Source organism: Parasteatoda tepidariorum, chromosome 5, assembly GCF_043381705.1.
Source record: "Parasteatoda tepidariorum isolate YZ-2023 chromosome 5, CAS_Ptep_4.0, whole genome shotgun sequence".
Taxonomy (NCBI): domain Eukaryota; kingdom Metazoa; phylum Arthropoda; class Arachnida; order Araneae; family Theridiidae; genus Parasteatoda; species Parasteatoda tepidariorum.
Window position 1 is genome coordinate 52,617,457 of NC_092208.1, and position 15,655 is coordinate 52,633,111.

Consider the following 15,655-nt stretch of genomic DNA (forward strand, 5'->3'; position numbering starts at 1 on the left):
CTTAAAAAAAATGTTTTAGGATCAAGAATAGTAATACTGCAGTAAATCATAACAGTATGTTATAAGGAGAAAACACACTTTTTATGTCAAATTTTATTCGATTTCTTTTATAAATCAGTTATTTTATTTTAAGCATATTTTCAAAGTAAGTTTGAGCTTATGTGACATGGTAGTGATCAAACTTCACCCATTCATCAAGTAAGTCATGCTCATGCGAAAGCATTCTTTTGCTCCAAAAAAGCCAGCTATGATTTCACATTTGTTTGCTAACTATAGTAAAGTTAACTCAAAAGAATCTTCAATGTATAGCAGCAAAATTTGAAGAAAAGAATTTTTTTCCATACAATGGGATATTTTTTATACCAGTTAGTCACATATTAATTTAATGAAAAAAGTGACATTTGATAACTTTTAGTGATCAATAATAAAAAAAGTGACATATAGGGAAGATAGTGATTTGACGGGAACCAAGAATTTATAAGAACAGCATTTAAGATTAAACTAGCAGAAAGATATTAGTGATAGAAAGGTTTGTCACAGAAAGCCCGAAAAATTTTGCCACAGGGTCCAGTATTTCAAATTACTGTTTTTATCTTAAGTTTCTTTAAAAAGAAAAAAAAAAGTTTTTTTTTTTAGATGTATTGATAAAAATGTACTTTCTAAATTTAAAATGAAAAAAATGTGTGTAAATGTTCACTGTGACAAAAAACAAAAATTAATTTCTTAGAAAAGGTTAATCAAAGTTGGTTATTTTATAATGGGCTTTGATTTAGAGTCTAACTCACCTAGGCATGATAATAATTCTTCTTTAAAATTTCTTAATATAAATATTCTACCAATTTTTCAGAAATTCTGTCACATAGAATTGTACCATCTTCAATTTCAATTCTAGGTAGGTATAATTACAATTTACCACACAGTTGAACATAACATATTAAAACAGAGATTTAATAATAAAGAATAAATAAATCTAAAAAAGGCAGTACTAAATAGTAGGTAGTTTTTTCATGGATACAATCAGTTCTCAGTTTCTATGATATTTTATATAAAAATATAATTCGATTGTCCATTCCATAATTAATATTTATAAGCCTAATTCTCTACAGCTAATTATGAATAGAATATTTTTTTAGCTCTTTGATTCAGTAACTATGTAAGATAAGCAACACACATAATCACATTGTTTCAAATTATTGAAGGAAATAAATAAAATAAACTTTTTACAGTATAAGAATGTTATCCACACTAGTTGTATAAATTAAGTTTAAATGATACTAAATTTAAACTTGAGATTCTTTATAACTATAAGAAAAAAAATGCACCTCTTAAAAAAAAAGAAGACTAAAACATTAACTAAATTTAAAATAAATATTGCACAAAATGATTGTGGCAAAAAAATAGTATAAATACAGTAATAAAAAATATATATGCAAAATGAGTTAGCTAAATGGACTAAAATAGTTGCAATTCAAGATAGATAAAAATAAACTGCATAATAAGAGAATTATAAACTTTATCAGCTTATTATAAAATAAAATGAACTATAAAAAGTGAAATAAAACAGTAAATAACAATATCTATATATAAAATTACATTTGACCATTTCATGGGAGCAATGCATATTAAAACAAGCTGTCACAATGAAAGCAAAAAGTTATTTATAATTTCAGAAAAAATTTATTAGCTCTATGGTAAAAGCCTGATGCAATGAGTATGGAATAGAACAAGAATTTCACTATTAAAGTCCTTTAGAATATTACATAAGCATGTTTTTGGTAATTTTAGACTCTAACCTTGTTAATAAACGTAAGCAAATTACAATCCTCTAATTTTTGATTTCTACTATAGAAATCTAATTTTTAATATTGAATGAAAATACATTTTATAAAATGTTCTGTAGGTATTATTTGGATTTTCCCATTGTGCTTAAAACTCTAGGCATTGGAAATTCTTCAAAGAAATTATCTTTTTTATGAGATTTTTCCAAATTTAACTTTTATTCCAAATTTAAAAATTTTCTAAGAGTTATTTTTTCGCAGATTTTAAAAATAAGAGGATTTTGCTGTTTTACTTAAATATTGCTCAAACCCCGCCTTCCCTCTTGTCAGCAAAAACAGTTTTATAATACCAATGTGATTTTATAAAGTACTGAGAAAAGGCAATCTACTGAAGATTTGTGCTTAATTCAAAATGTAATTCTATTTTATTTTTGTAATGTTATACATTATATTGCATTTTATAGTATTAAGACTGATATAAGAAAAACAATGTGAATTGCATTATTTTAAATTGAAAAAAGGGAAGAGATTAATTATGAATCTATAGTTTTACAGAAGTAGAAAACGAAATTTTTTAACCAGTAAATAAAATTTCATATTTTTATTGTTAGCAGTAGCTTTAAACAATAGATTTAAAATTTCAGAATCATAAGCAGCAATTTATAATGAGATACAAATACCAATAAAAAGTATCAGTGTCACACAGCCAGCTATGTATAAATGGCTGTTATTTCTATAAACCTTATGTAAATTATGTCAATATAAAAGAGTATTCCTATTATGTAAATTTTCAGTGAAAAGTTACTTAAATTTTTTATCTTTATAGAAATTAAATTTACAGATATGTTTTCAGTTTTAGGATAAATTAAAATTACAATAAGAAATGTAGAAATTCTTAAACAGTGCATACAATTGGAAGTCGTTTAAAATGTCTTAATACAAATAGTAAATGCTGGTGATTTTTAGACTCAGTTGACTAAAGAAATGTTTAGATTTGGCACTACAAGAAGATGTAATCTAATTAAATGACTAGAATATTTAGCATACAAAGTTTAAGTTAAAAATATATATATTTTTCCCTAGTCAATGATTACAATAAGCTAATATACATATATATTTAATAAAAAGGTCCAAATGAAGTAAACTTTATGTCCCTTGATGGCATGTTACACATTTTTTGTATATATAATTTTTTTTTATAAAGAAAGCAAATAAAAATAAAAATATATGAATATAAAAATTAAGAATTGATTTTCAACAAGAAAAATTGGCAGTATGTAAACATAAAATAACACTTCCTAATATTAAAAAATACAAATCTAAAAATGGCAATGTACAATGTCTACAAAATGTATAAGTTTTCTGTTACAATAAACTGTACAGTTTGAAAAATGTCGTAGTATGATGTCAAAAGCATCACATAAAATGTCTATCAAAGCATCTACATTATTTAGAATTTTATTTTCCACTCGATATTTTGGACAGCACCTAAAAAATAAAAATTATTCACTCGAACAAGCATATAAGTTTTTTTGAAAATATAATGGGAGCATGATTAAGCACCAATACTATCCCATTATTATAATCAATATAAAAGAGTATTCCTAACGAATGTAATCTTACTGAAAATAAAGTACGAAATATAAAAATCTAATAAGATTTTAATATATTATTGAATAGCAATCATAATAAAGGGTAAAAATATAAAACAAAATTATAAATTTAAAATATACCTAATTTTATTTAGTATAGTGAAGTCTTGGAATTACTTTCATAAAAAATGAATTTGAGATATGAGTGAGCTAACCTTGAAAAAGGTTTTTATACATTTCTGTATATATAACGTGTCTAGCTGAAGCTGGAGAGATGATCAGATTATTATGCTACTTTGGTACATGATAGATTATTGCTTTTAAGTGAGAGATAAAGAACTCACTTAAGTATATTATAAACTTTTGAATGAGTGTGTGTTTGAAGTAAGATAGATTAGATTTATATTCAATATTTAAAATTATAATACAATAATCACACATTAATATTTAAATGAGGAGAAAAGCTAAAATATTTTAAAAATTTGATAAACTATTATCAAGATTGGTAGATGAAACTAAACAGCTTTCCCAGAAATCGCTTATCACTTCTTGTTTAGTTTCAGTTTTCACTATATGCTATAGAAGAAAACTTGTACAAAAATGTCAGTTGAACATGACAAAATTTTTGTCAATTTCTTGAAAGTAGAAGGGTTGTAAAAAAAGCTTTTTTTTAAAAATGTAATTTTTTTTAGAAATTAATAGATAAGTTATACTAAATTATGTAATTATTTTAAATTATATTTAACTTTTACAAACATAGTCTTTGGAAAATAGATATTTTCAGGGACCTAAAATTTTTAAATAACCATAGCAACAATAAAAAAGCATTAGCTTTATAGAGACAACTTTATAAATAACTCATTATTTTATTCATTATTGTGTTAAAAGCGGAGTTCAATTGAACAAGAGTTTGACTCAAATAGCCACATTGAAGGTAAATTAAATAGTGTTGTTAGATATAAACTAAATATGCTGCAAAATAATAACGGCAATAATTGGCTTTAAAAAGGAGATTTTAAGGCCATGGAATCTGTGTTTACCTGGATATAAATTTTTCTTAGCCAAGAAATTTACTTTTCATTTTGTGCAAAATTCCTATGATCAGAATCTAATAGCAAAACAGCAATTTTTTACTCTAAAATATAAACTGTTTCGTAAAACGTTAACATAATTTAGTTTTCAAAACAAATTTTTAAAACATTAAACATCCTTGATTTAGTTTAAGGAACCAATATTTTGTGACTTTGTTCTTAAAAAGGTTATTTCAATTTTAACACTTTTTCAAATTGTGTTGCTTCTGTATCTCTCTTTTATTTCAACTTTAAATTGTAAGCAATCAACATACACATTTAAAATTTGAATAATAAAAATTTAAAAAGAAATAAAAAACACAAAGCTATCTTTGCCATGTTTTAACTTTTTGTCTTTCTATGACTTCTAAATAAAAGAGTCAAATAATTCCAGAAAGAAAAAATGTAAATGCTTATAATTTTTAATGAAAAGTTTAATTTAAATCTATCAGTTTATTTATTTTGTAAATTTTTTTGTGAATCACACAGTTAAATTCCAAGATAATAATGAAGAACCCAGCAAGTAAAAGTAAAACTTCTGGCAGCTCTCAATACTTAACAATTAGGGCAATATTTTGCAACTATTTCCAAGATTTAAAAGGTAAAAAAATCTGTGGAATCTTCTTAAATCATAGAACTCTAGTAAATTAGCTTAGATAATATAAAGATTGTATCCTAGTATGTAGAAATAAGAATATTAGATTAAACCATAAAATTTATTTTAGTTACTTCAAATATATCTGTGTAAGGAAACGAAATTTTTAATTAACTAAGCAGTATGAGCAAATAGCAATTCTGTCACCGCTGATTATTTTTTAAATTGTTAATGCATTTTCATTAAAATGTGTTATAACATGGCATGCTTTTAAAAGTAAATGAGTACCCACAATATCAATCAGCTTCTAGAAGGGTTACATATTAAGATACACTAACCACCAAGAATATATTAATCATGAAATTTTAAATAAATACCCTAATGGCTTTCAATATGTACAGTTTAAATAATTTACCTTTGTTAAATCTACACCAGTAAGAGCTTGAACAGATGGAGGTATCTGACTAACAAGTTTAGTAACTTCAGCTGTGACCGGATCGGATCCACCAATTAAAATAATATCTTCTGTTTTGGCCAAGGGTGCTGAGACTTCAGCAGCAATCTGTAAACAAAGTTACAATAATGATGAAAAATCTAATAATAAATGAAAGGAAAACTAAAAAATAATAAAGTGAACATTTTTGTTTGAAAATTATGATAAAAATTACAAATAAATTTAAATGTTTTTCGGCATGTCTTAGGAGTCTCAATATGTTCCTTGTAAGAATAGAACATTCAAGTGTGTTCTCAAACAAGTTGGGTGCATTTCAATTTATATATCAAATTAAATGAAGTAAATTATATAATAATAATAACAGCTAAATTATCAGGATAATTTTTTCTCAATTGTTTGGAAGTTTTTGTTTCAATGACAATAACATACAATTATTATGGTTTTAAAGAAAAAATTTATAGATCCAGTGTAATTAATTTAAAGAGAGAAAAAACACCTTACTAAAAAGCAGCTCTTTTGAAATAGACCCTCCCCCTCAAAGAAAAACAGCGGGGTTTCTCCAGACTGAACCTATTTTGCTGAGCCCTGATAACACTTTCAATTAAAGTTGGCTATCATGGTTTAAAATCTGAGTCTTTTCTGTGCGGAATAAGCAATATTACAGTAATTTCAAAGCATCATTAAAATATAGAATAATTTTGCACACCTTTTATAAATAAAGATATTAGTTATATTATTCATTAGCATGTTATTTAGATGAAACATGTCACTTTTTTGCGCACATACTTTATCACTAATGTTTATTCTCTTTCATTTACCAAATGTCCAACATTTTTCAAAGGAATTAAGAGAACAGTTGCCAGTGTGAAGAAAAAAAAAATTCATTCATATATATAAATAAATAGAAGACAGAAAATCTTAAGACTCAGTTAAGTTTAAAATCTGAAAATACTATTTAAAAAAAAATAATGATTAAATTTTACATAATTGCAGAGTTCTTGCTTAAAATTAATTAAAATAAATATAGCAGAATAAGATATAAAAATTCACAAGTACATTAGATATCACAAGTACTTTAAAACACTTTCTTGTTTTCAATTTATCTATAATGCTATAGAAACTTATAAAATCCAAACAATGATAAATACACAACAATACAAGTGAATTCAACAGGAGATAAAATGTTTAGGTCTTTAAATACCTTAGGAAGAGCTTCTAAGACCAAGCTCATAATGGCTGCATCTCCATACTGTTTATATGCAGCAGCTTTCATCCTCATTCCTTCTGCTTCAGCTTTACCCACAGCTTCAATGGCATATGCATCAGCTGAACCAAGCATGCGAATTTTTTCAGCTTCTGCTCTAGCAACCTCCATAGTTTGTGTTCTAAAGTTTTGAAATTGGAACATCATTAATTGGCTAAATTACCCAAATTCACAATAAAAAAATAAATTGTAATTCGGATTTGATAACATAAGCAGTCTGTAATCAACATTTAACAACCAATGAATCAACACTAAAAATACTTTAATTTGAAGCACTTTATTTTTTGTGTATCACATAAACCCCCCAAAAAATACATGAATATAAACATGAAGTTTAAAGTGCTAGTCAAATGACCGAGCAGTTAGCGTGCTTGACTGAGAAGCCAATGGTTGTGGGTTTGAGTCCCGCTCAAGGCATGGATATTTCTCTCTGTTGTGTGTGATGTGTGAATGTGGCCCTAACTGTCAATGGGTATATGTGGCAGCAAAGTATGGCTAATGTTGCTCACCTCCATGACTAAGATTCACAGCTGCCTACCGGGTAATGTTAAATAGCGAATGCCTATCGTGAAAAAAAAAAAGCTTAATGCAAGGTCTAGGTCCTAAGTAAGAAATTAGGTATTTATGTGTTCTTAAAAAAGTATTGTGATTCGGATTTTGAATATGGTTCGATTGAATTTTTGCATAGTTCGTTTAAGTTAAACTTTGAGTTAGTTTTGAATGCTGAAAAATTATTTATACATGTTTTAAATAAATTCATGTTTCTGAAATTTTAATTAAAGGCTACATCTTTTAGCATTTTAACAAAAAAAATATATCTGTATAAAATATACTGCAATCAAGCACTAATTATTTCAAAACATGTTACCGTTTTCCTTGTGCTATTAGCTCCACTTTGTAAGCTTCTGCCTCTGCTGGAAGACGCACCAAGGCAGTGAGTTCTTTATCTCTCCTAAGAATTTCTTTTTCTTCTACTGCAATTTGCTTCCTTCTTTCCACAATGTCAATTTCAATTTCCTCGCTACGTATCTTTTGTTTCATTTTTGCTGCCTGCAACTCATATGATAACTGTGCCTCAGCTTTCTAAAAAAAAATATTGCATCATCATAATTATATATCCAATAATTAGTGTATTTTAAAAGGTACAGTAGAGAACCATTTATCCGGTATCCAGATAACCGGGAAACCAGAAAACTGGGAAAAATTTTGATCGGTTTTCCCGCCATTTTAAACTACAACGATTATGAAAAAAAAAAAAAAAACAGAAATGAACTCATCCTTGAAGTTGAGTAGAGGAAAATGTAAGGAAGGGGAGAATTTCCCCCCCGTTTACCTAGAGAAACGTCATTTCCTCTGTGACCTTGAAGGCAGGAATGTTTTATTTTCTCCTTTAGGCCGTCAATCAAGCTCAAGGGTGTGGCGTGCTGATTTTGTTATCTGTTTAATTTACGAGGGGGGTGGGGAAAATGCATTGCATGCATATCAGTGAACAGAAGATGAAAGAGAAAAATATATTTATCTATTTGACATCGATTAATAAAAATAAAATCTTTTTCTTCTGAATAAATTCAAGTGCGGTATCATTTGCAAGTTGTTATTGATGTGGAATCACATCTGCTGTAATTAAATATCGTGCTTTTATCAACAAAAAATAAATAAATAAAAGGAGAATTGTTTAATAATTTAAACATACGATTATTTTATGAACCAGATTGCAGTTTTGTTTTTCTGATTCCACTACGTTTGATTTTTTTTTCTTTTCACGATAAATTTCGCACTCAATAAATTAATTCTTTTTATTCATAAATTTTATCATTAGTTTTTTCTTTAAATTCCGTTGATCTTGCCTTGTTCCTGGTTTCAATATTTATGTTAGTGCCTTTTTTAACTATCGTTTCGGTTCGATAATTTTCAAGTGTTTTTATTTAGATTAATAAGTTTTCCTTTTATTTCATCGTTTCCCCCATATAATTAGGTATGAAATATATTGCATTATTTAACCATTGGTTTTGTTTATATTAGTTAATTTAGGAATTGTAATTATTTTTAAAAAATAAATACGAGAATTTTGTATTTTTTAATCTTGTTTTTCTTGTCTAAACTTGCAAATTTTTTTATTCTTTTAAATGTTATTTTTCTCTTTAAAGTTAGGAGTACCTTTCTTTTTTCTCTTACTTTATGCATTGCACTTTTTCCTTGTAATTCGGGGTCGATAAAACATCGATTAACGACACTTTTTGGTCGATCCAGAAAACCGGGAAATTCAGACATCCGGGATAGCGATGGTCCCGAGCATCCCGGATAATTGGCTCTCTACTGTATAATAAATTCTGCAGAATAATTTATAAGATTATTTTCTTACAGCTGCACAATATTCTATTATTGAAATTAGCCTGCTACCCCAGGTAGTCAGAGACAGAATATTATTCTAAAAATTTGGCTTAACATAACATGTATAAAAAGCAAAATTTACAGATATGATCGATAAAAATTATACACTTAAAATTTACATTGTTAAAAAATTGGGTAAAATTTTTATTAATGAAAGGGCATAATTTTTATTTTAGGGTTTTAAAATTATTAAAAACCCTAAGCAAATATAAACCAAACTAGCCAAAATGTAACACAAAAGTGCACATCAGCAGGATAGTTTTATATGACTGTTTTTCATGGTGACAGATTTCACAAGCGAAAAAAACTATTTCTACCATTAATGACGATGGAAAAATCTTTTTAATTCCATAGTTTCTCTCTGTCTGTCTCTTTTCTTTCTTTTTGTATGCTTTATACTAACAAGCCTAAACAACAGCAAAATCAGTAATGTAATAGAAAAAAGTACAATTAATCTGCCCTGAAAATATTTAATTTCTTTTGACCAGCACATTTCACATTCAGGATTTTTTTGTTTTAAATGAATAATATTTAACCAAGATAACTTAAGATCTAAATTTTTTCAATCAAGTTTAAGATTAATCATACTTGAGAAAATTGCAATAGAGGAATTCACTGTCATTGTGAATAATATTTTACAACATTTAACTGAAATATATAAGCAAATCTTTCAGAGTTTTTATTTCATTTAACTATCTGAGAAGATAAAATGTGAAAGTTCTAAACAAAGTGAGTACGAACCTTTGTATTTACTTCAGCATCAAAGTTAGATTTTTGTAATTGAAACAAACGGTGAGAGTCTTCTACTTTAGTGTTTGCTCCATATTTTACATCCATGGCAGCCTTCTCACATTCAGCTTCCTGCAAAAAGCCAAATATTGTTTTATTTTTCGCCAATTATTATAAATATTCTTAGAAAAGATAAGACTACAGTGCATGCATAATTGAGTCGGTGAGTTAAGAAATATGCCATCTCAAAAGAAAATCCACTACAGATAACCTGTTTTCTAACTCATCGATTCAATTATTGTAGTCAAGAAAATTAAAGGGCAAGATAATCGGTGAAATTATTCGAAAATGTGCAATAATTAGTGTAATTACAGCACTTTATATAGTACATTATATAAGAGCTGTAGAAAAATTTGAATAAAACCTAGAACTTTTTTACATTTTCAAATTCTGTAGGGAAAGAGGTTGATGGATAAGTAATATGGTAAATTCGTGAATCCGTTCCTGTAAAGATGCCACATCTTTTTTTTTCAAAAAAAAAAAGAAAAAAAAAAAGATGAGGCATCTTTACAGGAATTACTATACACATCTAGCAGTCTCTTTAACTATTGTCAATAAACAATAGTTCATTGTTATAAGTGAATATAAAAAAAGTGGAAAAATTTTGTTCTTTGACTAACAGTGAGAGTAGCAGTTTGAATTAGTTTTTCTTTCTTTTTTCGTGTGATTATTAAGATGGTATTAATTTAAGCTAGTTTAACATACCCTTATACCAGCATCTCTGTTTGCTTGAGCTACACCAACATCAGCATCCCTTTTTACAGCAGCAGTTCTAGCCTTGCCCAACGAGGCTAAATATTCTACTCTATCAAAGACATCTTTAATTGTAAAGCTGAGAATTTCAATACCCATACGTCCAACATCAGGAGCAGCTACTTCACGTACTAATGAAGCAAATTGGTCCCTATCTCTATACACTTCTTCAACAGAAAGAGTACCTAGGTAAACAAAAACGACATAAGGTTTTATATATGTCAAAAAAGTAGACGTTACTTTTTTCTGTCATGGCCATAACATTTCTTAAAATGTAGGGCATTTTTTATGGAACTTATAAAAACTCCTCTCTTGTATAAAGCTTAAAATATCTTTTATTTAAAAAAAAAAAAAAATTAGCTTGAGTATAACATGTAAAAACCATGATCTATACAAGCCATTTTAAATAATCAAATTTTTAAGACAAAGTTGTAATATGCATTTTTTTATATGAAATTATAACTATACAAAATAAGAGTATACACTTCTTGTCAACTGTGTGTGAAAAATTAAAAATAAGCATTCAATGTGTGCATAAAAGGAGTTAAAATTACTAAGCAATAAAAAAGAACAATGAAAGCAGTTTCAAGGATTAATGAGTGCAGCTTACAGGATGTCTGTTCTCTTAATTAAATGCATATAGTAACAAAGAACATTAAAAAATGAGAAAGGTAGTGTTTGTAACTTTTGCTTTCTTAAACCAGAGCTTAACTAAGTGAATCCCTATACAATAGTAAAGTTGATTTTATATCTCAAAACTAAATCATAATTGTATTTTTCCGATTCACAATTTCCACAATGTAAATTTATTATGTTAAATAGCCATTCAGACAATTCATAATATCTATTTAGTTCACAATATCAGTTTTTATAACACATAAACCATGCATGCTAAATGATTATTGTAAACAATGCTTTGTGTGGGTTATAATAAATAAAATTCTAAACACAGTTATAAGCAAACATTCTTAGCTACTTGTTTACCCTAGTTGGAAATACGAATGAGTATGTCATTATGTAGAAAATTTGGGATTGACAAAGAAAAGAAGTTTAAAAGTGATTAGTTTTTCAGAATATCATTTTCAGTATTAACGTTTACATACAAAAGGTTTAATTACCTAAAATTGCTCTTAAGTGTCCTTCTAGAGTTTGAAGAATTACTGATTTGATGTGATCTACTTTTTTCCCAAGAAATTGCTCGGCTGCAGTAGCAAGAAACTCTCGTTCAGTCATAACTTTGCACTGTGCCACACCAGTTACAGTTAGAGGTACTCCTTGTGCTGTTTCAACATGCTCACAACGTGGTGAAAGAGTCATAACTTCTAGAGAAAGCCTTAAAGAATAAACATATTTAATTAAAAGGTCACCAGTGAAAAAAAAACATAATATACAATATATGCTAAATAATATCTTGTTTTCACAAAATATTTAGTAGCTGATAATTAAAAAAAAATGTATAGGTATTAAATAAACATAAAGTGTCAGCTATGAAAAAGAAAAATCATATCCATTATAAATTATGTTTATGTTTTAATCCTAAAGTCAGGATTTAGTTTTTGCTGAGAAACTTGAATATAATATACATGATTTAAAAATGGAATAATATTAAGAGAATATAAAATTTTTCGAAGAAAATAAAAGCACAGTTATTTTGAAAACTTGCTGAATAAATGCCAATAACACTTTCATATTTCCTGATCAGTTAGGTATTTGTGGGACTATAAAAAAAAAATGATGTTTCATGAAAACACGGTAATAGTAGTCACTATTATGTTATAGTGGCTTTCTACAAGCAGCAAATGTGAGTATTTTGCTTGAATACATTTCAGAAGCATACATACTCAGATTACTATTGTAGTGTTGGTGATTTTTTTTTTCTATTTTATTCATTAATGTATGAAAAAAATTTTTTTTTTAATTATATATTCTGGTTAATTAAGATAATTTCATTGCTATTATATTATTTTAATATTTAAATATAACTAGTATACATGACACGAACATAATATAACATTTCATTTGCTAACAAACATAAGCAAAAATTAATTATAAAATAACAATTTATTTGTCTTTTTTTTTCTATACAAACTAACAACTAAAGATTTAAAGCTCTATTAATGTTTCGTTTTAATTTTGTGAGTAATACAGCTATACCATATATAAAGCAATTCTCAAACAGTAATTTTGGATAATTAAATCTTCAAAACCTTTAATGTCTTATAGCTTAAGAAATTAACTATATTAAAAAAATTATTACCTTTGGACATCAGTGACAAGCCACCAGGCCCATGCCCAACCACCAACAACCATCTTTTTACCAGTGTTTCCACAACATCCACCTATACAAAAAATATTAATTTTAGAAATAATGCTAAGTGATATTAATTTATAGTAAACATCTGATTAATTGATAAAATATTTTAAAACTTAAGCAAAATTATCAATTTGTCCAAAAATACTTCACCAATTAGTTCTATCTACGAACACTTCAATCAACAATGGACAAGCACCAAGGCTTTATCTTTTAATCACTAATAATTTTGAACCTCCTTCTATTGGCATGACAGCAATTTGTGGGCCAGAGCCTTCCCTCCGAGAACCTTCATCCTTTAGCTCTTTTCTTTACGATAGTTCTCCCATTTATAATTCTTAGAATTTTAAAACCCTCTTCCACCCAGTCAAGCTATCTGATAATTTTGCCCCTAAGTCGGACAATGTGAATAATTGGTAGTGCAGAATTGGTACCTATCACTCCGAACTTTCACTCAAACTATTTTTTTCACAAAAAAAAAAACAAAACAAAACGAGAAGACTTCTTGAATGTAACAAATTTAAAATGCACCTTGCTGCACACACGCAGCTTAGTTCAGTTAGCTTTCAGGGTCTGACTTAAAAGTCCAAGCTTAACCAACCAGCTTTTAAAAGATTAAGAACAAGTTTTCACGTTATAAACACACCAATTGTATTTGATTATTTATAAATGAATCTAATTTTATTATAAATGTATATTAACTATAAACATAGAAGTAATTGATAACAGAGTATAAGAGTTTATAAGATGCTAAAGAGACTTGGAATGTAAGATTTTTGATCAGTGTAATACCAAGGACACTTAAGTAAGATTTATTTTTATTTAAATAGAAATCATATAGGCATCTTAAATTATAATTATTAATTAATTCTATTTTTAAAAGACAAAATAGGTACATTCTTTATTTATGTCACACTAGAGCTGCAGAATCCGTTATTGGTGACAGCCTGGGAAATATCCCTGAGAATGATCCTAAGATCCAAATGTATTAAATATCATAATTAGTTAATTGTCACTAATATACTCTGATAAATAAAGGTGTAAAAAAGGATTCTCATATGTTTTCCTTAAAATGTAAATTTTTATACAGTATGATTAAGGAGAATTTTTTTATTTTATTTTTAAATATAAACTACACTAAAATTTCATTAGATATTCAATAAATGAAAAAATTATAAATATTTTTTAGACTTTTAATGATTGTTTGTAAATTAAATTATTTTTAAGTAAATCAGCTTAATTTACATGTCATTAGCAGTTTCTGGTACTACTACATAAAAAAATGGGAAAATTATTGCTAGTGTCTTTAAGCTTAATTAACTATGTTAACATGTGTTACTGATATTGTGGAAATATACATTCAAGTTACTTGTGTGATAATAGGTATTTCAAAGCCTTCAAAAATAGAACATTGTTTTTGTTTCTTTTTCTCTCTTTTATGCTTGCTAGATCAACAGCCATTTCAGGTTTGCCAATGTTTAACTTTACTGAATAAATCCCTTTAATGAATATTGTGATATATATATGTATCAGTAACTATTCTCATTAACTAAATTTACAGAAAAATATTAATGGTCGCCTGGCAGTGGAAAAGAGTTATCTTTTCAATTCAGTTTGCCTCAATCTATTATTATAATTAGTTTCTCATGTGCCACAGCTTAGAAGTAGAATTAATTTGACTAAGGTACCAGTAGGTACAAAGAGACTTCTCGTAAACATGATTACCACCAGTTTTTTTTTTAACAAATCTCACTGCATACAGGTATGTTGGTAAGATCAAGAACGCCAAAAATATACAGTTAATTACACAGGAACTTGGAAATGAATGAAAGAAAATTGATTACATTCAAGTGGTTTAAATATTTCTGATGGATTAAGTGGTATATAAACTTAAGTTATTTCGTTACTTAAAAAAATCATACAGTTCAGTAAGCTGAATATTTGATTTTTTTGTTAAACCTATCACAAGATTTGGATCTAAAAAAAACTTACAAAATATGTTTAAGTGCTGAAAATAAAATTCATTTCATTATAAAATTAATCTCCTACATTAAAGAAATAAATCAAATTTTTAATAAAAATAAATATTTTACCAGATTAATGGAAAACGAATGATAAGTGCTTTTTTTAAAAAATCAGTTGAAAGTAAATAGAGCAAGAATCAGATTGTACTATTTACATCAGCATGAAATACTGAATGATCTTTTACAACTACCCTCATACACTTAGACATTAATGTGAGGAAAAAAATTTGTATAAGATATCATCATTTTAAGGTATAGGACGGGGGAAAAAATAAGTCTAAATGCAAATTTGATCTAACCTGATACAATAAGAGCCTCATTAGGCCCTACCGTCTGTACGTTACCCATACTTAAAAACGAATTTGAAAGAAATAGTTGATATCATCAGCTATGTAATTTTAAATATATCATTTTAAAATACTTAGATGCTCAAAATATATTAAAAACTTGACACATATTTGAAAAGTTTCGTATCTGACACAAACAATTTACGACCACAGAAAATGATTCAAGGCGGTTACCAGTTAAATTTAAAACGCCGGTAGATGAAAGGAATTTTTTCTTGTACGATTGGCATGACGTCATCCAAATGACGTCATTATTTCATTGCAGACAATTTGCTTAAAGGGTCATT

General features: G+C 27.2%; 1 protein-coding gene across 1 annotated transcript; it reads right to left on the minus strand.

Moving 5' to 3' along the window:
* Positions 1-613: 613 nt before the first annotated feature.
* LOC107449147 (flotillin-2) lies at positions 614-15,570 on the minus strand. Its single transcript, XM_016064587.3, has 9 exons — positions 15,321-15,570; positions 12,944-13,025; positions 11,805-12,019; positions 10,639-10,871; positions 9,886-10,005; positions 7,622-7,836; positions 6,691-6,874; positions 5,451-5,597; positions 614-3,266 (listed from the first exon to the last, which is right to left on the minus strand). Exons 1-9 carry the CDS (start codon positions 15,367-15,369, stop codon positions 3,237-3,239), a joined length of 1,275 nt encoding a protein of 424 aa, XP_015920073.1. The 5' UTR covers positions 15,370-15,570; the 3' UTR covers positions 614-3,236.
* Between the last annotated feature and the right edge of the window lie 85 nt (positions 15,571-15,655).

Bases quoted from the DNA above. Each gene is read 5' to 3' on its own strand.
- LOC107449147 (XM_016064587.3), bottom strand. From the start codon at position 15,369: ATGGGTAACGTACAGACGGTAGGGCCTAATGAGGCTCTTATTGTATCA. The intron at 12,020-12,943 runs GTAATAATTTTT...TTATTCTTTAAG, and splicing joins CTTGTCACTGATGTCCAAAG to GCTTTCTCTAGAAGTTATGA. The intron at 3,267-5,450 runs GTAAATTATTTA...TTTATTTTTTAG, and splicing joins CTGGTGTAGATTTAACAAAG to GTGCTGTCCAAAATATCGAG.